Genomic DNA, 27,967 nt, shown 5'->3' with positions numbered 1-27,967 from the left:
CAGTTCTGAGGAAGATCAGGGAGGACCAAGCCAGAGTAATTATGATAGCTCCTTTTTGGCCGAAAGACCATGGTTCTACTGGCTGAAAGTGATGTCAGTGACGGACCTATGGGTACTCCCAGAAGATCATGACCTGCTAACACAAGGTCCCTTCAATCACCCTTCGAAGTCCAGGCTGCATTTGACAGCCTGGAATTTGAAAGGTCACTGTTAGAGAAAAAAGGTTTCTCAGCAGGGTCCACCTTACTCAATAGCAGAAAACCAGTGACTACGAAAATTTATGGAAGGATATAGAGGAAATTTTTATCTACCTCAGGCCCGATACTGGAGGGAGAAGTACTGGTAGGGGCAGTACTGGAGTTTCTGCAGAAGGGTTTAGAGTTGGGGTTAGCGGTAAGCACCCTCAAAGTTCACATTTCAGCCCTGGCAGCCTTATTCAACTATGACCTGGCAAACAATATAGATGGGTGACCAGGTTTATCCGTGCCTGTACTAGAGCTGACTCTGTCCCGTCTCCTAGGCCTCCTCCCTGGGATCTAAATTTAGTCCTATCATCTCTGGCAGAAAGTCCATTTGAACCGCTAAACACAGCGTCAGATAAAGTGTTAACTTTAAAGACAGCCTTATTAGTGGCACTCACATTGGCCCATAGGGTCGGAGACTTACACGCACTATCAGCAGACCCGCCATACACTCAGGTCATGGATGATAGGGTTGTGTTAAAATTAGACCCAGCATACCTCCCTAAGGTAGTGTTGAAATTCCACAGGGCTCAGGAGATAGTTTTACCATCCTTTTGTCCTAACCCCGGTAACCAGAAGGAGGAGAGATTTCATTGCTTAGACTTTAGGAGATGTATCCCACAGTATTTAGAGATGACAAAACCTTGGAGAAAACAGAGGGCCTTATTTATCTCATACCAGGGGGCAAGAAAAGGCCTTAAAGCCTCTAAGCAGACTATAGCTAGATGGGTGAGAGAGGCCATCATGCTAGCGTATAGTAGTGCATGCAGGGCTGTTCCAGAAGGCCTAAAAGCCCACTCCACGAGGGCCATGGCGACGTCCTGGGCGGAGAGAGCTGACGCCTCCATCGACCAAATCTGTAAGGCGGCCACTTGGTCCTCTCCATCTACCTTTTTCAAACATTACAGATTAGACCTATCTGGTAACTCTGATCTCGCATTCGGGAGAAGAGTGTTACAAGCAGTGATCCCTCCTTAAAGAGAATACAAATCTCTGTAACTCTTTCGTGGTGCCGTCATGTAGAATGGAAAAACATGGGTATTACATACCTGGTAATGTGTTTTTTCATGAGACATGACGGCACCCTTATATTACCTCCCTATTGATCACGTCATTAGTTGGGTGCATTATTAGCATTATACACTCCCTTGGTGTTGGAAATTTAGTAGTGTAAAGGTTGTATTATTTATGTGTACACTAACCTGCGGAGTTCCTCTCGTGCTCTGTAAAACAACTGATGCGGAGAGAGGAGCCGCCCCTTTTATCTTGAAGGTTTCCTGTCCTCGCTGGGCAGATCCCCTCTCTCGTGGTGCCGTCATGTCTCATGAAAAAACACATTACCAGGTATTTAATACCCGTGTTTCAATAGTACAGAAAATCTTGATTACAAATGCAACAGGGTTTTTTTCCATGCTTATTTTTCAAAACAAGCCTATAGAGAAAAAATGCACCAAAACCCCAGAGTTCATCAGCATCCTCAGACCACAGGTGGCGAAGGTTTCATGGAATCACATCCATTTTGCGTAGATATTTAGATCGTTTTCACATGTAGAGTAAAAGCTGAGTATTTTCTGCTGCTTTTTTTGCACAGAAATTCTGCTGTGTTTGTCTGTCCAAGCAAAGTGGATGTGATTTCATAAAAACTGCGCCCCCTGTGCGTCTAAAGACGCAGCATAACTGTGCCATTTTTTTGTTTGTTTTTCTTTTGTCTTCTATGTGAAGCCTAAAAAAAGCATTTAAAAAAGTGCAGTTACTTTATTACTTGTTAAATCAAAGCTATTCTGTGCAAGAAAAAACACAATAAAAATACAGCTTCACATCTGCACTAAAAGCAAATCAAAAATCGGTGAAAAGTCATAAATAAAATGCAGCAATAATTAGAGAAGTTTGCTATTGTGTAGTTTGATGCAAATCCTGCAGAAAACAAAAACACAGTATTTCTGCAACATGTGAACACTGTCTTAGAGACACAGGAAATTCAGATGTCATATAGTGAAGCTACAAAAATGTGAGAAAGTTCTGGCTGACTGTTCTGACTGTTAATGAATGAACAAAAAATAAATCCACAGGTCCCAACTAGAGATGAGCAGGATACACAGATTATCAAAAGCTGCGCCAGGGATGCCGGATGGTAAGAGATTCGTAGCCTCCTGTCCAGCCGCCATGAAGGACTAACTTGCATGATGGACCAGAGACTCATGAATCAATTCACTTATCTCTAGTCCCAACTGTCCTGGACAGGGCTGGTGTCCGCACCCGTGCAAGTGTTGGGGCCCTGAGTAGGTGGGAGGGCCCACTCGCCGTCGGGGACACCAACACGCTATGTTTGCCAATGCCTGCAGCTGGGCCCCTACCCTTTCTTGCTCAGGGCCCCAGTACTTGCAGTACTTACCTCTCCCAATTCCTCTGAAGCGAGGCGTCTTCTGCATCTACTGACTCTGTAAAGATTCAGATCAGAAGGTGCGATGATGTCACTACAGCGCGCTCTCTTTTCTGAACAGTCACAGTGCAGAGAGTCAAAAGACAGTGATGCTGAGGTGTCCAGATCTACTGCCAGCGAGGAGAGGTGAGTATTTCATTGTTTGGAGCAATATATGGGTATCATTCTGTATGGAACATTATATGGGGCCCATCATATAATGGAGCATTATATGGGACCCATTATATATGGGACAATATATGGGCCTCATTATGTATGCAGTATTATGAGGCTCATTACATATGGAGCATTATATGGGACCCATTATATATGGAGTCTTATATGAGGCCCATTATATATGAAGCAATATATGGGGCTCATTATGTATGGAGCCCATTATATATCGAGCGATATATGGGGCCCATCATATACTGTATGGAGCAATATATGGGGCCCATTATATACTGTATGAAGCAATATATGGGGCCCATCATATACTGTATAGAGAAATATATGGGGCCCATTATATATATCGAGTGATATATGGGTCCCATCATATACTGTATGGAGCAATATATCGAGCTCATTATGTATGGAGCATTATATGGGGTTCATTGTGGATGCAGCAATGTATAGAGTCCATTATACTGTAAGGAGCATTATATGGGGCTCATAATACTGTATGGAGCAAAACACGGGGCTCATTAAACTGTACAGAGCATTATATGGGGCTCATTATGCTGCATGGAGCAATATAAGTGAAGAGTCTCCGCGAGCTCAATGATCACTGGGTTTTGGCCGTTGCAGCTGAAAAGAGGAAATCGGAAAACCAGGGGAAGAGTCTTGAGGAGATCATTTGCATATTCCCAGTGCCTTCTGGGAGAAGTGAAGAGTCTCCGCGAGCTCAACAATCACTGGGTTTTGGCCGTTGAAGCTGAATCCTATCGGCGCGCGAATTTTGGCTCATCTTTCATCGTTTTTAAGAAATCTCAAAATGGAAGAGGCCAGGAGCCATTTGGTGAGCTGCATTTCTTGCTACATGTTCACAGACTTACCAGTGGAAAAGCCAAACTTCACATGCCACAAATGCAAGCTTGTGTCCCTGTTGGAGGAAAAGTTGCAAAATCTCAAAGAGAGGTTAGCTATGTTGAAGATCATTAAGGAAGGTGAAGAGTTCTTGGACAGAGCAGAATTATCTCTTCATGTTACAGAAAGAGAAGAAATTCGAAGTGCACCTGAAGAAACAGAGGAATGGAAACATGTGACCCAGAGAAGCAGGAGGATCGGGAGGCAGTCAGCACCCATACTGCTCAGGAACCAGTACCAGGCTCTCACGCAGGAAAACGATGAAGAAATACATCAGGATAAGACTTTGCCAACAAACAGCAACCTTGTACGCCTTCAGAGTCCTCCTGGATGGAGAAAGAAAAATGTTGTGAAGAAGAAACGGAGAGTGGTGGTCATGGGGGATTCCCTGTTGAGAGGAACAGAGGCCGCTATCTGCAGACCGGTTATAACTTCAAGAGAAATGTGCTGTCTTCCAGGTGCAAAAATTAAAGATGTGTCTGACAGGATATCAGGACTCTTCAGACCTACAGATGACTACCCATTCCTGCTACTACATGTGGGGACAAATGACACCGCAAGAAACGACCTGGAAACCATCTGCAGAGACTTTGAAGACTTAGGCAAGAAAGTGAAAGAACTGGGAGCGCAGGTGGTCTTCTCTTCCATCCTCCCAGTGGATGGCCATGGAACAAGGAGGTGGAATAAGATTCTGCAGGTGAACAACTGGCTACGTCGATGGTGCCGTCAGCAACGATTTGGATTTCTGGATCACGGAATGAATTACTTATACGATGGAATACTTGCTAGAGATGGGGTGCACCTTACGAAGACTGGAAAGCATGAATTTGGAAGTCGTCTTGCTACACTTGTAAGGAGAGCTTTAAACTAGAACAACTTGGGAAGGGAAGCAAAAGACCAGAAAAAGCCATACACCTGACAAATGCTATTGAGAACTCTGCTATTAGAAGTGGAAAGAAGAACAAAGACAAAAGAATCTAATTAATAAAAATATTGGAGAAAGAGAAACCTATCACAAACTAAAATGTTTCTATACTAATGCACAAAGCATGGGCAACAAACAAGGAGAATTGGAACTACTAACACAGGAAAAGAAATATGATGTGGGACAATACACATGATTGGAATACAAGACTAGAAGGATACAACTTATTTGCAAGAAACAGACTTGATAAACGAGGAGGGGGTGTCGCATTGTATGTTAGAAACGCGTATATCTGCACAGAGATTGAAGCTTCAGAGACTGGGAGTTCTGTGGAAACTGTTTGGGTAAGAATACAAGGACAGAACAATGGAAAGGACACCATTGTAGGCATTTACTACAGGCCGCCTGTGCAAGCTGAAGATATGGATGAACTCTTTCTGCATCAAATGGCCAAGTTCTCCAAAAAATATGACATAGTTGTCATGGGAGATTTCAACTATCCAGACATTTGTTGGGAATCTCTCTCAGGCAAAACTAACAGGTCAAGGAAATTCTTATCCTCTCTTGCTGACAACTTTATCTTCCAAAAGGTAGGGGAGAAAACAAGGGGAACTGCTACCTTGGATCTAATCCTTATAAACAGGGAGGAAATGGTTGAGGAGGTAAAAGTGGCTGGGACTCTAGGAGGTAGCGACCATGCTATTTTAGAATTTTGGATAACTAGAGGCGGAAGACCTGTGAAGACTCAGACGTCAAGGTTAGATTTCAGAAAGGCAGATTTTAAGGGATTCAGAAAGAGAATTTGAGAGATCCAGTGGCTGGATATCCTTAAAGACAAAAATGTCCAGGAAGGATGGGAAATCTTGAAAAATGAAATTCTCAAAGCACAGTTGTTAACAATTCCGAAAAGAGGGAAGAATAGGAAGCATTTAAGGAAACCAGGATGGATGAACACAGAACTTAAGCACATGCTAAAAAGGAAGAAAAAAAGTTTATAAAATGGAAAGAGGGAGGCATATCTAATGAAGAATATAATGCTGTCTGCAGAACCTGCAGGGCACAAATCAGATTACTAAAGCTGAAAATGAATTGAGGCTTGCAAGAGATGTCAAAGCAATAATAAAGGATTTTGGGGATATGTCAAAAGTAAAAGAAAAGTAAAAGATGCTATAGGATTTTTACAGGATGAAAATGATGAAATGGTAAGACAGGTTGTTGAGAAGGCTGAACTTTTAAATTCCTATTTTGCATCTGTTTTCTCTCAGAAAGGAAATGTAACATCAACTGTTATTCACTGTCCTATTAAGGGAATAGAAAAATCCAGGATATCTATAAACAGAAAGATAGTGAGGAAACACTTAGCTAACCTAAATGAATTCAAGTCTCCAGGTCCAGATGAATTACACCCCAGAGTACTGAAGGAGATAGCAGAAGAAATTTTTGAACCCCTCTCCATAATCTTTGAAAATTCTTGGAGAACAGGAGAAGTGCCAGAAGACTGGAGAAGAGCAAATGTTGTTCCTATCTTCAAAAAGGGGAAGAAGGTGGACTCAGGCAACTATAGGCCAGTGAGTCTGACTTCTATACCAGGAAAGATCTTTGAACAAATTATTAAACAACATGTATGTCAATACCTGGATAAGAATGAAGTGATTAAACAGAGTCAGCATGGATTTGTAACTAATAAGTCATGTCAGACTAACTTAATTTCCTTCTATTACGGTATCACTGATTGGGTGGATCAAGGAAATGCTGTAGATATAGTATATCTTGACTTCAGCAAAGCATTTGACAAAGTCTCTCATACAATCCTTATTGAAAAAATGAATAAGTATGGAATGGACAAGGCAACTGTTAGGTGGATTCATAACTGGCTTAGTGATCGGACCCAAAGAGTGGTCGTAAATGGCTGCACATCCAGTTGGAAGAATGTCTCAAGTGGGGTACCACAGGGCTCTGTCCTGGGCCCTGTATTGTTCAACAACTTTATCAACGATTTAGATGAAGGAATTGAGGGTAAACTGACTAAATTTGCTGATGACACAAAGCTAGGAGGGATAGCTAATACTAGAGAAGAGAGAGAGAGGATTCAAAAAGATATATATATAAACTGGAGCAGTGGGCAGCAACTAACAGAATGGTTTTTAACAAGGAGAAATGCAAAGTACTACATCTGGGCAATAAAAATGAAAAAGCATATACAGAATGGGAGGAATAGGGCTAAGTGACAGCACATGTGAAAAAGACTTGGGTATATTAATAGATCACAGACTGAATATGAGTCAACAGTGTGATGCAGCAGCAAAAAAGGCAAATGCAATTCTAGGATGTATTAACAGAAGCATACAGTCTAGATCACGTGAAGTCATTATTTCCCTCTACTCCTCTTTGGTCAGACCTCATCTGGAATATTGTGTCCAGTTTTGGGCACCACATTTTAAAAAAGACACCAACAAACTGGAGCAAGTTCAGAAAAGAGCGACCAGAATGGTGACCGGTCTGCAAACCCTGTCTTATGAGGAAAGGTTGCAGGATTTGGGAATGTTTAGCTTGCAAAAGAGAAGACTGAGAGGAGACTTAATAGCTGTCTACAAATATCTAAAGGGCTGTCACATTGTAGAAGGATCAACTTTATTCTCATTTGCACAAGGAAAGACTAGAAGCAATGGGATGAAACTGAATGGGAGGAGACACAGATTAGATATTAGAAAAAACTTTTTGACAGTTAGAGTGATCAATGAGTGGAACAGGCTGCCACGAGAAGTGGTGAGTTCTCCTTCAATGGAAGTCTTCAAACAGAGGCTGGACAGACATCTGACTGGGATGATTTAGCGAATCCTGCTTTGAGCAGGGGGTTGGACCAGATGGCCCAGGAGGTCCCTTCCAACTCTACGATTCTATGATTCTATGGGGCTTATTATACTGTACAAAGCATTATATGGGGCTCATTATACTGTATGGTGAATTTTATTAGGTCCATTATTCTGTATGGAGCAAAATATGGGGCTCATTATTCTGTATGGAGCACTCTGTAGTGTCCATTATACAGTGTGGAGCCTTATATGGGGCCCATTATATATGGAGCAATATATGGGGCCCATCATATACTGTATGGAGCAATACATGGAGCTCATTATCTTTGGAGCATTCAGTGGGGCCCATTATGTATGGAGGAATATATGGGGCTCATTATACTGTTTGGAACATTATATGGCACTCATTATACTGTATGAAGCAATATATGGGGCTCATTAAACTATATGGAGCAATATGTGGGGCTTATTATACTGTATGGAGCATTATATGGGGCTCATTACACTGTATATAGCATTATTGTGGGTCCATTATTCTGTATGGAGCTCAATGTGGTGCTCACAATACTATATGAAGCAATATATTTGGCTCATGATATTGTTTGGAGCTTTATATGGGTCTCATTATACTGTATGGAGCAATATATGGGGCTCGTTATACTGTATGGAGCATTATATAGGGCTTATTATACAGTATGGAGAATTTTAATGGGTCCATTATTCTGTATTGCACAATATATAGGGCTCATTATTCTGTATGGAGCACTATGTAGCGACCATAACACTGTATGAAGAAATATATGGGGCTCATAATACTGTTTGGAGCATTATATGGGGCTCATTATATGGTATGAAGCATTATATTGGGTCGCATTATTCTGTATAAAGCAATATATCGGGCTTATTATTCTCTATGGAGCACTATGTAGTGCCAATAATATTGTATGGAGCAATATATGGGGCTCATTATTTTGTATGGAGCACTATGTGGTAACCATAATACTGTATGATGCTATATATGGGGCTCATTATTCTGTATGGAGCACTATGTGGTGCTCATAATACAATACTGTCCTGTTTCTGAGCTATTGTAGAATTTACAATAAATATCACTCATGTAATGTAAGACGTAAGTGAAATCTTTGGCATTGTACTATAAAAGTTCAAATCAACACCCTTTTCCCAAATTAAAATAAATAAATTATCTCATGATAAAATGAATAGTATCAAGTACAACTTGTTCCACAAAAAAACAATCCCTCATACCCCTACTGTATGTTCACAGAAAGATAAAAAAAAGTTATGGCTTTTGGAAGAAGGAAAGAAAAATTGAAAATGCAAAAATGGAAAATGGCTATGTTGTGAAGGGTTAAAAGCAAAATTCTGTAAAAGGCTAAGTCAGAAAAATTATTATACCGCAAAGTCCCGCACTATGATTATTTTTCTTTTAAAAGTGGAAGTACACTTTAATGCATTTGTCTCTTTTTGCCACCCTTTTCTTCTTTGTGCCAGGCAGAGATCTCATCTTTTAACTTTCTGGCCCACTCTCTTAGTGAACTGGAGGCCATTACTCCTGGGTTGCCTATGAGGAATGGGCTTTGATTCTTCTGAAACGCTTGCAGAAGCTGATTATAACAGCCAAAGTATGGCCTAAGTGCTTGAGAAGCTTGTCGTAAAGGGGGTAAATAATCGTCAAACTGCAGTAGTGATTAAAAATTGCATTTTGTGTTCAATTTGGAGAAAGCACTTGCTATCATAGTTGTGTTGAGATATTTATATTCAGGGTCGGACTGGCACACCGGAGAACCAGAGGATTCTCTGGTGGGCCCAGGCACTGACACCTGCTGGCATACTGGCCTGCAGCTGCCTAGGGTCTCCACTGCTCCAGGGGCCCCCAGCCAGTGGCATGTCGCTAATAGCAGCACACCCAGCTGCTATGGGGCCTCAGCAGAGTAGCAGCTGGAGTCAGGAGCTTGTCCCCACTGCTAAAGAGAAATGAATATTCACGTTTCAACATTCATTTTATTAGTGGACAATGTTAGCCGCAAGCTGAGGCTAACACTGCCTGCAGGAGCGGACATACCGCATGTGATGTACCCCCAAGGTGGGCCCCTGTAGGGCGGCTAACCCTGAGGGCAATTGCCAGGAAGGGAGCGATCCCTGCAGCTTGGCAGCAGGGCAGAGCTGCATGGATCCGATTCTGTCCTACATCCTGCCTGGCACTTCCTGTCTGACACAGTGCAGCTGAATGATGTCATCATTCAGCGTGGCTGTTTCATAGAGAAAGCTACCGGGATGTGCTGCGGCTGCGGGGCACGTGTGGAGAGGTGCTGTATGTGTGTCTGTCTGCATGCGTGCGGTGTGGTGCGGTGCTTTGGTGTCTGTGTGTGTGTGTGTGTGAGAGAGAGAGTGCTGCAGTGCTGTGTGTGGTGTGGTGTGTGTGAGAGTGTTACTGTGTGTATTGGAGATTGGCAATGATGTGGGTGATAGACAGAGCAGTGATGGGGTGGTGGGGGAGAAGGCAATGTAGGTGGTGGTGGAAAGGATGATGGGGTGGTAGGGGAGGAAGCAATGATGGAGGTGGTGGAATGGGCAATGATGGGGTGGTGGTGGAGAAAGCAATGATGGTTGTGGTTGAAAGGACAATGATGTTGGTGGTGGGGGGAGGAAGCAATGATGGGATGGTGAGGGAAAAAGCAATGATGGTTGTGGTTGAATGGACAGTGGTGGGGAGGAGGCAATGATGGAGGTGGTGAAAAGTGTTATGATAGGAGTGGTGGGTGAGAAGGCAATGATGGAGGTGGTGAAGAGGACATGGGGATGGAGGGGGAGAACAATGATGGAGGTGGAGGGGGACTGCATTATACCCTATGAGGGGGCTGTGTTACACTTTATGAGGGGGCTACATTATATTCTGTGGGGGAATGCATTATATTCTCTGTGGGGGCTGCATTATTCTATTAGAGGACTATATCATACTATATGAGGATGGCTGCATTTTGCCATATGAGGGGGCTACAGTATATTCTATAGGGGGGCTGCCTTATGAGGGAACTACATTCTATTCTGTGGATGGGGCTTCATTATACAATATGAGGGGGGCTGCATTATACCATATGAGGGTGCTACATTATATTCTATGGGGGGCTGCATTATACCTTATGAGGTGGTTGCATTACATTTTGTGGGGTGCTGTATTATACGCTATGAGGGGGGCTGCATTATATTCTATGAGGGGGGCTGCATGATATTCCATCTGGGAGGCTACATTATATTCTATGAGGGGGGCTGCTTTATATTCTATGAGGGGGCTACATTATATTCTATGAGGGGGATACTTTATGTTCTATGAGAGGGCTACCCCAACCCCTGCTACATAATTAAGACCTGTACTACCTTATATTATACCCTGATATTAGTGCGTTTTACCACACAATTGGTGGTTTTGTATTTATTTCTTTGTAGCTACATAGTGGGTCCCAAGAATGATTTTCTCTGGTGGGCCCAAAGTGCTTCAGTTCAACCCTGTTTATATTGTTCTTGTTTCAGGTCTTAGTGCAAGCAGTGCAATCATAGTTGTGCTGAGATATTTATATTGTTCTTGTTCAGGGCTTAGTGTAATCAGAAGAAGTTTTTTCCTTAATAAACCTAATGTGCAGTAGGGGACTGAAAATACAGGTGCATCTCACAAAATTAGAATATAATCGAAATGTTAATTTATTTCAGTTCTTCAATACAAACAAACTCATATATTATATAGAGTCATTACAAACAGAGTGATCTATTTCATGTGTTTATTTCTGATAATGTTGATGATTATGGCTTACAGCCAATGAAAACCCAAAAGTCATTATCTCAGTAAATTCTTTATATCACCAGCTTGAAGAAATTATTTTAAAATCCAAATTGTTGGCCTACTGAAATGTATACTTTGTCGGGATTCCTCTGGTATCAATTTTCGGAGCCATGTCATCTGCTGATGTAGGTCTACTGTGTGTTACCAAGATCAAAGTCAGCGCAGCCATCGACCAGGAAATTTTAGAGCACTTCATGCTTCCCTCTGCCGACAAGCTTTATGGAGATGGAAATGTCAGTCTCCAGCAGGACTTGGCTCCTGTCCACACTGCCAAAAGTGCCCATACCTGGTTTAAAAACAACAGTATCACTGTGCTTGATTGGCCAGCAGACTCGCCTGACTTTAAACCCATAGAGAATTTATGGGTTATTGTCAAGAGGAAGATGAGAGACACCAGACCCAACAATGCAGATGAGCTGATGGCTGCTATCAAAGCAACCTGGGCTTCCATAACACCTTAGCAGTGCATTTACTGAATATACATTTCAGTAGGCCAACTTTTCAGATTTTACAATCATTTTTTTAAGCTGGTGTTATACAGTATTCTGATTGACTGAGATAATGACTTTTGGGTTTTCATTGGCTGTAAGACATAATCATCAACATTAAAAGAAATAGACACTTGAAATAGATCACTCTGTTTGAAATCACTCTATATAATATATGAGTTTCACTGTTTGCATTGAAGAACTGAAAAAAATTAACTTTTGATGATATTCTCATTTTGCGTGATGTACCTGTATTGGGCTGCTATAAAATATTCACAATAAAACCACTAACATTTCAATCTTTTAACCCCTTCCCTTACTGGTATGACCTATGTCGGGTGCAAGTGTATGAAAAGGACTCATAATACAGAAAGTACGAGCCAGTGTGGTCAGTGAATGGCTGCAGTATTGATGTGCACTGCAGCCTGTAAATCACCGAAGCAGCGACAGAGATCAGACGCTAAAACAGTGGAAGGTGACTAGTAGCTCAGTGTATTATTTTATACCTGCTATCATACTGAAGAAAAAGCTTTGAAACTGGAAAATCCCTTTACGTTTTGATGCACACTCTTCCTGATGGATAATTCAGACAGTCCCTAAATGTGGTGTGAACATTTGTAAATTTTTCGAATGAAGGGACCTTTTTGTTCAAAAACATTGCAATTATAATTTTTTTCAGTTAGTTAATAAAGGTATCACGGTACATTATGAATGAAGCAAACTCCGAGGCATCCTAAATAGAAACAATATCACTTGGTATTTCTCTCTCTCAGTTCAAGGATATTTTCATCCATCAAGTGGGAGGTATCAATTTACTCAAAGAAAACACACTTATGATGGAAATCCTCAGACCTCATCTGCATTAAAAGCCATAGAGGAAATAAAGTATGAGCTGAGCACCCCTGTAAAGTGTGCTTCGTCTGAAATGGACAGATGGGCTTCCCTGAGAGGCAGTGCTTCAAGGGAGAGGTCAAAGTCTTATGGAAGAACTGAGCAGGTTTGTTCTTGCATTATTTCATTCAGTTTGTAATATTATATGCATTCATTGTTTTAAAACAAAATTATGATATTTTAAACTATAGTTATAAATAACAGGTATGCATTACACTATTTGTATATTTTCTGCCATAATAGAAAAAATAGTCATTGTTCGCAAAGGCGTTGCCTATTGCCTGCTACTTCATGTGATCTTCTATTTTCTGGGTCTTGTTTTTACTGCAATAAATTGGACTTTTTTGATAAATGAAAATAACAATCATACAAAATACACTCACTAAACAACAAAGAGGAACATAGGGGAGTGAAAGGAACATAAACAAAACTCCAAGCAACAATCTCCTGAACAAATCTCCAAACATCAACTCCAACCACAAACTACACCTCCAACTCCAAACCAGGCAGTAAGAGCTACTAATGGAAATTCCTAAGTGCCAGAGGTAAGCATACATAGCAGAGGGGAGAGGCCAACACTGAACAGCTGAGACAATCCAGGTTGGAAAGCTAAAGGAGCTTCAACTGAACAGATTAACTCTTTCACTGCCAACAAGGAAAAACCTTGCCCTGTTTAATAAGATGGTGAAGTACTTCTAACCAGAGCAGGAGTTTGTGAAACCCGACACTGCGATCCTCTAGCTCCTGTCTGTCTCGGTATCTCCGTGACAATGAGTGACACACAGATCTCCATTAACTAGGTAGGAAAAGTTGCTCTATAATGCCTGATTCAGACTATTTCTATGCAACTGAAAATTGTGTGATATGTAAAGATAGAAACAGCAAGAAAAACAACTAGAAATAGACAGACACAGGGAATTACATAACTGAGCACATAAAAAACCTTTGCTTTGTTTTGACTGGGGTATATCTTTAAATTTACAGTTTAATATACGATTACAATTTTAGAGCAAAAACTCAGACAATATCTTTTTTGTGTTATCTATTATCACAGTGTCAGTCATGCGTATGTTTATTTTTTGTTTTGCAAAGGCAAGTGAAATGTCCGGATTTCCTTCTTACAGAAATGAAAAGATGAAAAAAATCTTCAAGGAAGATTTGGCAGAAAAAAATGCTCTTACAAAGCTAGCTGATACAAATGCTTACCTACCGAAAAGACAAGGAAAATTAATATACAGAACTAACAGTGGCCTCATTCCTAACTACTCAGGATACACCCCTGGTACAGTAGTGTTTCTTTTAGAATTAGATCTATTTCAATGGTTTTTCATTGGCTGTGAGCCATAATCATCAACATTAACAGAAATAAACACTTGAAATAGATCACTCTGTAATGACTCTATATAATACATGATTTTCACTTTTTGCATTGAGGAACTGAAATAAATTAATTTTTTGATGGTATTCTAATTTTGTGAGAAACACCTGTATGTCCTAATTGGGAAGGTGATACCACAAATAGATGTACTGGTTCACTCTGGTTATTGATCAATCACCGGAACTGTGCCCAGCATGATCAATGCAGAAGCTAAACTGGTAGCCAAGCCCCTACAGCAACTGCCATAGTTGATTCCAGCACCAACCCTCGCTATTTATTCCTTGAGATATTGAGTATGGCATCTGGACTGTTCTGAAAAGGAAGTAAGCCCTTCTTTTATTCCATCGTGCCACCCGTGACTCTATTGCAGGATGTCAAAGGTTGTGGTATGCTGGGGGTAAAAGGACACTCCGAGTGCAACGCAAACACAAGGGAAACACTAGGGAAGATGTACAAGGAAGGTCCTGCCGATAGTGATGAGCAAATGTCTCATTCGAGCATGCTTGGGTGTTAAAAGAGTTTCTACGGCGTGCTCGTAAAATAGATTTGAGTCCCTGCAGCTGCATGTCTCGCAGCTGTTCAACAGCCACAACATGTGCAGAGATTGCCTGTTTGTTAGGCAAACCCTACATGTGTTACATCTGTCAAACAGCCACAAGACATGCTGCCGTGGGGGCTTAAGCATATTTTTCAAGCACACTCTGTTAGCCCCCAAGCATGCACGGATAAGACCTTATCTGAGCATGTTTGCTCATCACTAGTCACCTATTAACATAAACCTGAGTCATATCCCTGCACTCTCTAGACGAGCCCTTTTTTTCCCTGTGTGCCTTCACTTGCCTAAGGGAGATATTAGTCCCACTAATACAATAAGACAACATGAGGAAGTTAAGAAAAACAGGTGGGCAAAGACACAAAAAATAGCACTCCTCAGCTTCTCCAATAGAAAATTTTGCTGCTTCAACAGGAATGTACACCACAGCTTATCCAGAGACTGGCTCCTTCAAAGAGGTCATTATAGAGGATCTATAACTGGTAAGGAATGAAGCTAGCAGTGGGTTTATATAGTGGAAGGGAGTGGTCCCAAGGTGGAAGAGAAAGGGTCCTTAACCCTTTCAGCACCGAATGGCAGTGTATCCACTCCAACTCAAAGTAATATTCAAGCAGGCTCCAAGAAGGACTTGCGGATCAATTAAGAGCTGTGACTTTCTGAACACAGATGACCCAGGGGTCACATCAGGATGCCACCCACTTGTGACAGGTGTCAGCAATTGTCAGTGTAAACTATCACACTAGTTAATCCCTGCAGTGAACACCACAAAAAAGAAAAAAGCAAGGAAAAAAACTATGCTTTTTCACCATATCGCCAAACAAAAAGTAGAATAAAATGAGATCAAAAAGACGAATATAAAAATAAATATGGTATCACTAAAAATGTCATGACATGGTGCTAACAGACCATTCCATCAAAGTCTGCATTCCGAAACATCATTTCTTCCCTTCTGAGCTCTACCGTGCACCTATACTGTAGTTTTCTCCCAGATATGTGGTATCGGCGTAATCAGGAGAAATTGCACAACACATTTTGAGGTCCATTTTTTCCTGTTACCCTTGGGAAAATAAAAAAAAATTGGGGCTAAATTAATATTTTTGTGAAGAAAAGTTAAATTCTTTCCACATTGCTTTAATTCCAGTGAAGCACCTGAAGGGTTAATAAACTTCTTGAATGTGATTTTGACCACTTGGGTGCAGATTTTAGAATGGTGTCACTTTTAGGTATTTTCTGTCATATAGGCCCCTCAAAGTCACTTCAAATGTGATGTGGGCCATAAAAAAGTTTTGTAAATTTTGTTGGAAAAATGAGAAATCGATGATCAACTTTTAACCCTTCTTAACCCAACTTCCTAACAAAATAAAATGTTTAAAAAATGATGCAGATATAAAGCAGACAAAAGGGAAATGTTATTCATGAACTATTTTGTGTGACATAACTCTGTGGTTTAAGGGTATAACATTTAAAAGTTTAAATATTGCTAAAATTTCAAAATTTTTTGCCAAATTTCAGATATTCTCACAAAAAACACAAGTAACATTGAACACATTTTACCATTATCATGAAGTACAATATGACACGAAAAAATATTCTCAGAATCACTTAGATGTGTTGAAATTATTACGTCATTTAGTGACAATGGTTTGAATTGAAAAATTTCGACTAGTCATGAAGGTGAAATAGGCTGGGAGGTGAAGGGGGTTAATATAAGTAATGCATTTTTTCTATTCTACTTTGTCTTAAATTTTGTGATGTGTCTGAATAACTGACATGCCTCCCATTGGAGTGAGTTTGCAACATTATGTGTGAATTTTCCACAAATCACAATTCCTAAGTCTCACCTAAATCTTATTTGCACAGCTATCCTCACCCAGATTTTTAGAAGTGGCGAGAGTGGAGTAAAATGCCAACAGTGGCATATTTTTGCAAATAGGATATTTCTTGCTACATTTTGAAGACAATATACTGTAAAAAAAACTTCATACATTCCCACTAATATGTCTTCAAGTTTTACCTATTATTGTAATCAAGTTTTTATCTTAAAAACATATTTTAAAGAATTTTGGAGGTTGAATTTTTAATTTATCCATTCTGCTATGTGACAAAAAAGGTATCTTACCATTTTCACTTTTGAGTACTGAGGCTCATAACAGACTGACACTACCTGTTCTGTAGCCATTACTTTTCTGGAGTTATGTCATGACATAACTATAATTGCTAGGAATATGTACTAAGTGCTGGGTAACTCCCCAAGAAACAGAAAACACCCATCAACAATTAGAGTCTAAAAAATTTAATATAAAAAAATACAATAATCTTGATTGTAAAGTACATTATTAAAAAAACACAATTTAAAGTGCGAGCTGTGGAAAAAGACAGACAACTGTCTACAAGAAACCAGAACCTGGAAGAATGTTGTTCAGCAATCCATCAGTATTGCTGCTATCAATGCAGAGTAGGGTAAGGCCAGGTTCAGACAGCTATAGTAAAAAACATGCCTGTCGCTTTTGCAAATTGCGAAGATGACTTACAGTACTCCTTTTGCTCATCCGCTGCCAGATCTGCCTCTACATTGCATGCATTGTAATATATGCATTAACAGAAGGCTAATGGCTCAATTAGACTTACGATTTTCACTTACGAGTGCTATACGTGTTTTTTTACAATTTTAATCTGAGTGTCGGATCAAAATTGGCAATGCAAGTCAATAGGTTTGTGAAAAAATCTCACTGTACTTGGACGACATTTTCACAGACTGTCAGAATGGAGAAGGTGGAGAAACTTTTTTTTTTATTTCTCCACTTTTGAGAAAACTAATTCATCTCTGATCAAAGGCTGATCAGAATAATCGGTCCGTTTCTGTCATATGTGGAAAAATCAGACGTGTGAATGAGCTCTTAGCTTGATGGGAACAGAGCTTTACTAAAGTTGACTCTTTACCCAAAACATTTACTAAAGTGAAGTTGCTGGACATTGGCAGGCTAGGAAAGTGTGTGTTTTACTTTAATATCTGATTAGAGCTTCTCTGTCACAACTAACTCATGGCACTGCAGGAACCTGTCCTGTACACTATCACACAGCAGTGGTGGTGCCACCTCCACAGGCCACACAAAGACGAGCTACCATTTTCTAATTCACTTAGAACTGTATAGTACTGTAGTGCCGCGGTATCCACACTGAGCAGAGATGAGGCAGCGACCCAGCCGAGTTCCAAACAAAAGTCTCTTTAATGCTTACTCACAGCTAAGCACAGCACACGATGTCCTCCGGATTGCAGTCGGGCACATATCCTCCAGATTACAGTCACAAAACATGCCAGTCCACTTCCATGACCGGTTGCCATGGCGACTGTACTCCTGTGTACGCTGTGGGTGCCAGGCCTTTCAGCTCCCTTGGCTGTTTGGCTCTGCTTGCCTGCATTCCCTCACACAGATGAAGCTCTGCAGAACCCTCTTCTCTGCACTCTTACAAACACCAAAATGACACTGACACTGGTCCTGACACACCCAGACCCTTTACTGCAGGGCTTTTAAATAAGGTCTGTAGCCGTGGGCCACCTGGAAAACCCGGGCCGCGAATGAAACGGACTGCACCACTACCATCTGTAGTCTGTTTCAAAACACAAAAGCCCAGAACAGGTTTTCCCTAAATCTGCCTTGGACAACCAGCATGTCCAAGACCTATATTCACTTTTATTCTGCATTGCAAACACAGCTACGCCTGTGACTGCAATGCACACTCATGGCCTCAATACGCCTCCATGCGCTTCCTGGGGGAACACACAGCGACCCCTACATGTGACACCGGTCACTGCATCACATGCCCCCCTCTGTTCAAACCAGTGGGGTTGAACACTTGTCACCCCACATGGACGTATGACAGGGCATCCACATGACCCTGTGACACCTCCGCCCGACACTGTACTGAGAAACCAAAGTAGGGACCAGAATCATCGGTTGATGCAAGCATCCCTCCCCTTCGTGTTTCTCCTCCATACTTCTTTACGTGACCACCCACCTCCCCATTCTCATTTGCAGAAGACACACCAACTTTCCTTACTAACGGTCAGGACTCTGAATATTTTTAGGCATTTACCCAGCAAAGTTCCAAACAAAAGTCTCTTTAATGCTTACTCACAGAAAAACACAACACATAGTATTGTACAAATCGCAACTGGGAAACAGGAGATTCCACCAGCAGATCGCAGCCAAGCGCAAGACAGTCCATTGGGCACACATCCTCCAGATTACAGTCACTAAACACGCCAGTCTACTTCCATGACTGTTGCCGTGTGCGACTGTACCGCCGTGTATGCAATGGGTGCCAGGCCTTTCAGCTCCCTTTGGCTATTTGGCTCCGCTTGCCTGCATTCCCTCACACAGATGGAGCTCTGCAGAGCCCTCTGCTCTGCATTCTTACAAACACCAAACTGACACTGGGCCTGACACACCCAAACCCTTTACTGCAGGCTTTTTAACTAGGATCTGTGGCCGTGGGCCAACTGGAAAACCCGGACCGGGAATGAAACGGACTGCACCACTACCATCTGTAGTCTGTTTCAAAGCACAAAAGCTCAGAGCAGGTTTTCCCTAAATCTGCCTTGGACAATCAGCATTTCCAAGACCTATACTCACTTTTATTCTGCATTGCAACCACAGCTATGCCTGTGACTGCAATGCACTATCATGGCCTCTGTGCGCATGCTGGGGGGAACACACAGCGACCCCTACAAGTGAAGTAACACCAGTCACTGTCTCACAGTGCCCATGGCCAGAGTATTTCCCCCTCCCCCTGCAGTTGCCCATGTAGATATCATGTGTGCGTGCTCATCTAATAGGGAGATGGGCACGTGGGCAGTGACCGCAAAGAGAGGGAGACCTTAGCGCAACCGACAGTAGTAGACCCTAACAATTGTCCTGATTTGATATATGCCAAGGTTAACCCTGGAAAATGTATTTCAAACTCCAAGAATAACATCATTTCTTATGTAGGGGTGGCACAGTGGCTCAGTGGTTATCACGGCAGCTTTGCAGCGCTGGGGTCCTGGGTTTAAATCCCACCAAGGACAACATCTGCAAGGAGTTTGTATGTTCTCCCCGTGTTTGCGTGTTTTTCCTCTGGGTACTCCGGTTTCCTCCCACATTTCAAAGGCATACTGATAGGGATTCTAAATTGTGAGCCCCATCGGGGACAGTGCCAATAATGTCTGTAAAGCTCTGTGGAATTAATGGCTCTATATATAAATAAGTAAAATAAATAGAAATAAATACATTACATATGTTCACAATTTACGTAACTATGAATATTGTATTGGAAATTCAAATAATTGTTGATGTTTTTCCTTCTGCAAGATTTGAAATAGCTAGGGGAAAACTTGCATCTCAACAGTAGTGTTTATAGGCCACAAATCTCTGACTAATAAATAGAGTATTGGCAAAGGATTCATCTACATTAAAAATGGTACATTTTTTCCTGATGATTTGAATGTACTTTCCATTCCTTACTGGACACTGTATGCCTACTGTGGAGGCAGTTACAGTGGAGTTCTCCTTTCTCTTCAGGCATAGAGATTAAATCATTGTTAGAGAAGGCGAGAATTTTGCTCTCGCAGCGCTCCACAAATTTGTAGAAAATAATCAGTGTGAAACAGAAGAACAAATTGTGCTTCAACAGAAATATTATGATGTCAAATATGTATTCACATCACTCCAGAGAAACAAAAAAATCAGTATTCATATAAATGGTAAGCAATTTCATTTAACACCAATTCCTGGGAGATACAGTGCCTTGGAAAAGTATTCATGCTCTGTGAAATCCTCAACATTTTTTCACGTTACACCCTCAAACTTAAGTGTATTGTCCTGGGATTTTAAGTGAATTACCAACATAAAGTAGCAAGTATTTGTGAAATGTAAAGGAAATTATAAATGATTTTCTAATTGTTTTGCAATATAAATTTGAAAATTCTGACCTGCATTTGTATTCATCCCCCTGTAGTTTGATATGCCTAAATAAAATCCTGAGTGACTAATTGCCTCCAGAAGTCACATCATTAGTAAATTGAGTTCACCTGTGTGTAATTTATTGATAGGTTGATGGAAGATTGATGGAGCTAAATACAGGACAATCCTTGAGAAAACCTGCTAGAGACTCCAAAACACATGAGAATGGGGTGTAGGGTCACCTCTCAGAAGGCCAACAACAGTGAACATACTGCCAAAGCTACAATTGAATGGTTTAGATCAGTGTTTCCCAAACCTAGTCCTCATGGCCAACATGTCATGTTTCCAGGATTTCCTAAGTATTGCACAGGAGGCGGAATTATTACTAAGTCAGCAGAAACTGCCACAGGTTTTCTCACATGGGCAATACTAATGAAATCCTAAAAACATTTACGTGGGGGGGGTCTTGAGGACGGGGTTTGGATCAAAGCATATTCATGTGGTTGAATGGCTCAGCCAGAGTCCAGACCTAAATCCCATTAAGAATCTGTGGCAAGACTTGAAAATGCTCTTCACAGACATCTCCATCCAATGTCACTGAGCTAGATCAAATTTCCAAGGAAAAATGGGCAAAAATCTCAGCCTCTAGATGTCCAAAGATGCTAGCCACATACCCCAAAAGACTTGCAGCAGTAATTTCAGTGAAAGGTGGTTCAGGGGCACAGAATACAAATGCACATCACAATTTTCAGATTAATGAAAAAATGTGGAAAAGTTTACACGGTGTGATTACTACTTCAAGGCAGTGTACATGAATGTAAAGTGGTGAAATCACATGTCATCCATATATACAAAAACATCTCGTTGGAATTCCACTGGTGTATGGGTAACCAGTGGCTGTAATCAGTCAACAGGTACAGTTTTTCATTGAGGGACTATGTCAGATAAGAATGGAAGTAGGATGGGGTATGGATTCTTTCTTTTGGACTTTTGGAGGTCTGTGAAAAAAAAGGGACAAAAAAGGATATTCCAAATATGGACCACAAAATTGGGCATCAGTAAATATATCCATAATAACAGCTTTATAAATGATCTCACAAAAAATGCAGGTGTAGGATAGTACTAAGATTTACTGTTCTCCCAAATTACAACGATCATCTGTTTATACCTGTCCTTATCTAATATTACAATATTTTCCCTTTTGTCTGCTATATGTATTACTATTTTGTTAACCTGTTTCAGTTGATCCACTGCTTGCATCTCATTAACAGACAAGTTGAAGTTCTTCTGGTATAATAATTTCATTATGTCCTCTGCTCCTTCTCCTCTGTGTGCTACTCCACTGTATAACTGCAATGAGCCTAAGGCTACTTTCACACTTGCGTTTTTTTGCACTGCGCTGCGTTTTTAATGCGTTTTTTAATGGGTTTTGCGCATTCGTTTTTAAACGCAGATGTGCGCATGACCATGCGCACGTCAGCGCTCCCATAGACTTTAATGTGTTTTTGGGTGAATTCCGTGCGCATTGCGTGCGCATGCGTTTTTTTTGAGACAGGTTGGACATACCAAAAATGCAACAGGTTGCATTTTGTGCGCCTGGGCGCACACTATAAAAAAACCCATGCGCATACAAACGCGTGCAAACGCATGACAATGCGCACCCATGTTAAATATAGGGGAAAAAACGCATGCGCATGTATGCGCAAAAACGCAACGCAAAAAAATGCAAGTGTGAAACCAGCCAAGCTCTGCATGCTAATCTGCATCTCAGGGCTCACATTCACTTGCTAGAGACTCGCACAATTCTCGTGCAAGTCTCTCGCATGAATACCCGGCACTGCCACCGGCACTCGGACCGGAGCGTGTGGCTGCATAGAAATACATGTAGTTGCATGCTCCGGTCCGAGTGCTGGCGGCTGTGCCAGGTTTTCATGCAAGAGACTCGCATGAGAATCGTGGAGTCTCTCGCAAGTGAGTATGAGCCCTGAGAGTCCAGTTTAGGAGTCCAGGGATGCATTATATTGCACAGCACAGACTGAGAAAGGTTTCTCCCCTCTCCCTACGGTCCTAGACGTAAGAGGACAATACATTTGTAAAAGTGTATGTAGATCTGCTATTGATCCAGCCCTTTTCTAAAAGGTCATAAAAAACAATAGTTAATAGCTTATATATAACAAAAATTAGAGTGAGTCAAAATTCAAAGTGAAGTTAAAAGCAGATTGTGCCTGTTTCACTGTGTTAGATTGCTCACAGCATTATGTGATGCTTTAAAACAAATAGACCTTGATTCATAGTTGCACTTGCGCCTGTTTTTTGTCTAGCTTTGAGTGTTTTGTGCCTTTTTTACTTGCGCCTATATATTCTATTTGTGCCTTTTCTTAATGTCTATTTTATATGAAGAATTTGGCACCAAAAATAGCAACTAACACCACAAGACACAAAAGGAAAGTGATTAGGGATGAGCGAGTATACTCGTCAGGATTCGGTACTCGGCGAGTAATGCGGTACTCGAATCCTGGCGGGTATTTCACTACTCGCCTCGCAATATTCGACGCAGCCTGCACAGTCCCCACACAGCCCTGCACAGTCCCACACAGTACCTGCACAGGCCAGCACAGTCCCCGCACAGCCCAGCACAGTCCTGCACAGCCCTGCATAGTACCTGCACAGCCCAGAACAGCCCCACGCAGCCCTGCACAGTCCTGCACAGTACCCGCACAGCCCTGCACAGCCCTGACGAAGCCACCAAGAGTGGCGACACGCGTCGGGTCTCTGGCTCTACCTGCCCCACTTCACTTCTCATGGGTTTTGTATTGTGCTGATTTGCATGTGTGGTTATTATTTGGGGTGGCTATGGAGATTTTCTCTGTCCACTTAGACCCTCTCTAGCCCCTAATGGTCTGGCTGATCTGGTCCTTGATGTTCCCTATGCCTGATTTTGGGCTGGGGTACCTCTATGCATATACGAGGTCTATTTAGTGTGCATTTCTATCTTTTATGTACACCTCATAGTGATCAGCATCTTCTTGGGTTTATATTATTGTGACGTCCGTCCGCGAATCTGGACTGCAGTAGGGACAGCACCCCGAGAAACCCCGAGACCCTAAACCCCTATACAGGGATCTGGAATTGTAGCAAGGCCCAGGGGGTGACTGTCTGGTGGAGCAGTGTGCCAGAGCAGGACGGTCGCCAATAGGGAAGAAGGCGGGGAACCAAAAACGTAGTCAGAAACCGGGAAGGCAGCGGAGGTACAGAAATGGCAGGCAGTGGCAGAGTCGACAGTCCAGGCTAAGGTCACAAAACAGGATAGTGGCAAGGTAAAAAAATGGCAGGCAGTAGCAGAGTCGAATATCCAGGCCAAGTCCACAAACCAGGAGGGCGGCAAAGTACAAAAATGGCAGGCAGTAGCAGAGTCGAATATCCAGGCCAAGGTCACAAACCGGGAGAATGGCAGAGTTACAAAATCGTCAGGCAGTAGAGGGGTCAGAAATCCAGGCTGAGGTCAGAGTCAAACAATAGCAAATCACACAGTATCACACAGGGAAGCCAAGAATATATCCGGCGGCTTGCAAAACCAGTCCCAAGGTATTTGAGGGATCAGGTCATCCCTCACAGGCTCCCGGACTGATGATGTCATCAGGACTGCCCCCAGTACCAGGCCAGATGGTGATGCACCAACCCCTTCATGATTGACAGAGGAGCGGAGCTTGCATCCATCAGATGCCTGCGCAGGAGCCACTTCTCAGTCGCCGCCATCACTTGGGGGTGAACCACGGCGCCTCCCAGTGGCCGAGGCAGAACAGCAGGCCCTGAGTCTGACGGCGACGTGACAGTCTGGCGCCTCCTAGTGGCCGAGGCCGGGACAGCAGGCCCCGAGTCTGACGGCGACGTGACAGTCTGGCGCCTCCTAGTGGCCGAGGCCGGGACAGCAGGCCCCGAGTCTGACGGCGATGTGACAGTCCGGCGCCTCCTAGTGGCCGAGGCCGGGACAGCAGGCCCCGAGTCTGACGGCGACGTGACTGTCCGGCGCCTCCTAGTCGCCGAGGTCGGGACAGCAGGCCCCGAGTCTGACGGCAATGTGACAATTATCCCTTGCACTCTTTTTTGTAATTATTGGGTTGGAATTGCATCATTGACTCATATGCTCTATATTACCTATGTGTGGGCTTACTAATTCTCCTATTGAGAATTCTGTTTACATGGACCTAGGGATATAGGCATCATTCTCGGTGAGGGTGATAGTTGGTAGCAGGTGGGTTGCTCTCTTATGAGCATTGTATTATCTGTGTATGTGTCACATTTGTGACCATTTTAATGTTTTTAAGAATTTTTGCTGTTTGTTGTGTTTAATAAAATTTGTATTACATATGCTATGTCCTATTTAGGGTGATCCCCTGCTATTTCTTTCTCTCTTTTTTGTCAAACATATGTACTATTTAGGTCTAGGTTGGATCCCCTTAATTATTTTTTTGGTGGTGCCCCCATTTCTTTGTTTCTCGCACCTGCACAGCCCAGCACAGTCCCACACAGGCCAGCACAGTCCCCGCACAGCCCAGCACAGTCCCGCACAGCCCAGCACAGTCCCACACAGCCCAGCACAGTCCCACACAGCCCAGCACAGTCCCACACAGCCCAGCACAGTCCCGCACAGCCCGGCACAGTCTTCGCACAGGCCCCGCCCAGCCCAGCACACACACAGCCCATTTCTTGCATTTCCCATTGACTTTCATTGGACTCGCTACTCGTTACGAATACCCGAGTATTAGGAGCTAATCGTAACGAGTACAGCGAGTCTGAGTATTTCACTACTCGCTCATCCCTAAAAGTGATTTTAAAAAAATGCAATTGATGAATCAGGACCCTAAAGAACCAGATTCCCATTTTCATATTCCCAGTTCTCATATTATGTGAAAGGGAATAAATATATTCATGAGTTAGTTTGATGTCTTTTCGGGTTGTGAATGCAAACTGTAACATTATAAACAAATAATATTTTGCATGATAAAAATCATACTTCTCTTTGAATTCCACTAGGACAAATGTTTTCCATTGGGTCCACATGGGGCAGGAGCAGCATAAATGCCATAGGAAAGCTACACGAGCAAAAATTCCAATGGACGTCTCTCTTCTAAAATTACACATTCGATTAAGCAACATATACATTTGTCATATGTAATTTACTAAATAAATAAAGAAAATATATTACACATTCTAATGTATTGTTTTGATTTTTATAATGGCATAAAAATAAAAAAAACAGACCTTTGTTCTATGTGCGACAGCAACTAAAGTTCCTGGTTTGTTCTAGGGAAAGAAGTAATAAAAAAAAGATATATATTATATAACCATGGCCAAAAGTGTTGGCACCTATGAGGGATCTCACAGGGGAATGGGGGCGTTGACTTCGCTTACCTCGCGGGAGGGGAGAGAAGGACCTGCAGGGATGGGCTCCCTGGCACCACCACTTGCTCCAGGTCAGTCATGGAACTGCACCAAGTGCAAATAGTCACCGGAAAGGCTTCCCTTATAAGTACAAGTTGGTGATGCGCTCCCAGTGAGGGGGGATATACAGTATATCACCAGTCCAGGCTGGGGATATATATTTAAACCTTCCGGCCGTCACTGCCAGAGTTCCTCACTAAAACAATACAGTATTCTGCCACCAGTTCCTCGTTCGACATAGTCCCCATCCAACAACAGGCTTCTATCGGGTCAGAAACCAAACCAGGTAGCGTACAATTGACTAACTGAGCGTGCGGTCGTGGGGATTCGTGAATCGAGATAAAAGAGCAGTCCAAGATTAATTTTATATTTAATCGCCGAAAAGGCCACTAGAAATATATAGGTATATATTTACAAGAACAATATACAGGTATACTGTCACAAGTGTAGTACAAAGATAGGGTATAGATAGGATGCAATTACCATCTTATAAAAAACGAATCTGAACTGAGAAAGTAAGTTAATGTGTATGCACAATGTAAGTGCATAATAATACATGATCATTAATCAGAGAAAACAAAAAGCAAAAAACACAAATATCCTGAACTAAAAAGTAAAAAATATACTGCAAATAATGCATAAAGGTAATAATAAGGGTATTTAGTAAACATAATTTTGATCAAAATAATGTACAAGCCATCCCGCCACGTCACGGCAACCCTTGTGGGACAGTCCCTACTCTAGTATTTAAAACCTTTTCACTTGCCAAGTGACGTGAATGTGAACAAGGATTGAGCGGCTGAACCACTAGTAAAAGCGTAGGCCAGATAGGATGGTTTTACCAGCTCAGAAAGAGGGCGGTCACACCCATATGTGCACTGAATGCACAATGAAATGAAAAAAAAATGAATCTGAACTGAGAAAGTAAGTTAATGTGTATGCACAATGTAGTGCATATTAACACATGACCATTAATCAGAGAAAACAAGAAGCAAAAAACACAAATATCCTGAAATAAAAAGTAAAAAATAAACTGCATATTCAGAATATTCATTTCTCTTAAGTATCAGCACATGTGACCACCAGTAGCAGCAGGCTCTGGCTGACACTGCGTGCTACTGAAGAGCAAGGAATACTCACTGCACTCTGTGATGAACAGTCCCAGTGAGTATTCTGGCAGCTGTGATCTGTTTGTGAGCAGCACATAACATCCCTGCCATGCCAGGACACTGCGAGGGAGCGGAGGAAGGTAAGTGTAATGGTTGTTTTTTTTAATCTTTTCTGATAGGACCATGCTTACCAGGATGGGGGTGGGGCCAATCATACGATAATAAGAATAGGACCATGCCAAGTAGGACTGGAATGGGGCCAATCATACCACGATAACGATGGGACCATGTATACTAGGATTGAGATGGGGTCAATCATATCTTGATAAGGATGGGGTGGGGCCAATCATACCAGAATAAAGATGAGACCATGCATACCAGGACCAGGATGGGGCCAATTATACCAGGATAAGGATGGGACCATGCATACCAGCACCGGGATGACGTCAATGATAGCAGAATAAGGATGGGACCATGCATACCAGGCCTGGGATGGGGCCAGTCATACCAGGATAAGGATGAGACCATGCATACCAGGATCGGGATGGGGCCAATTATACCAGGATAAGAATGGGACCATGCATACCAGGACTGGAATGGGGCCAGTCATACCAGGATAAGGATGGGACCATGCATACCAGGACTAGGATGGGGCCAATTATATCAGGATAAGGATGGGACTATGCATACCAGGATGGGGTGGAGCTAATTATACCAGAATAAGGATGGGACCATGCATACCAGGACTGGGATGGAGATAATCATACTGTCACGCCGCTCTCACCTGGGGGTGGGACCTCGGTCCCGACGTCACCTCTTCCAG

The 27,967-nt window shown here is 42.3% G+C and overlaps 1 protein-coding gene across 1 annotated transcript in view; it reads left to right on the top strand.

Annotated features, from left to right (window-relative positions):
- Positions 1 to 25,802, top strand: part of LOC141054167 (uncharacterized) — an 81,498-nt gene extending 55,696 nt beyond the window's left edge. The window contains exons 3-5 of the mRNA XM_073551363.1: positions 12,603 to 12,826; positions 13,813 to 14,002; positions 25,628 to 25,802. Coding sequence (XP_073407464.1) covers positions 12,603 to 12,826; positions 13,813 to 14,002; positions 25,628 to 25,725 — 512 coding nt within the window. The 3' untranslated portion in view covers positions 25,726 to 25,802. The remainder of the gene's footprint in view (positions 1 to 12,602; positions 12,827 to 13,812; positions 14,003 to 25,627) is intronic.
- Positions 25,803 to 27,967: the final 2,165 nt, after the last annotated feature.

Source organism: Dendrobates tinctorius, unplaced genomic scaffold (genome assembly GCF_039654945.1).
Source record: "Dendrobates tinctorius isolate UK_male_01 unplaced genomic scaffold, ASM3965494v1 ptg000175l, whole genome shotgun sequence".
Taxonomy (NCBI): domain Eukaryota; kingdom Metazoa; phylum Chordata; class Amphibia; order Anura; family Dendrobatidae; genus Dendrobates; species Dendrobates tinctorius.
Note: the sequence above shows the minus strand (reverse complement) of the source record. Positions and strands in the feature narration are given on the sequence as shown.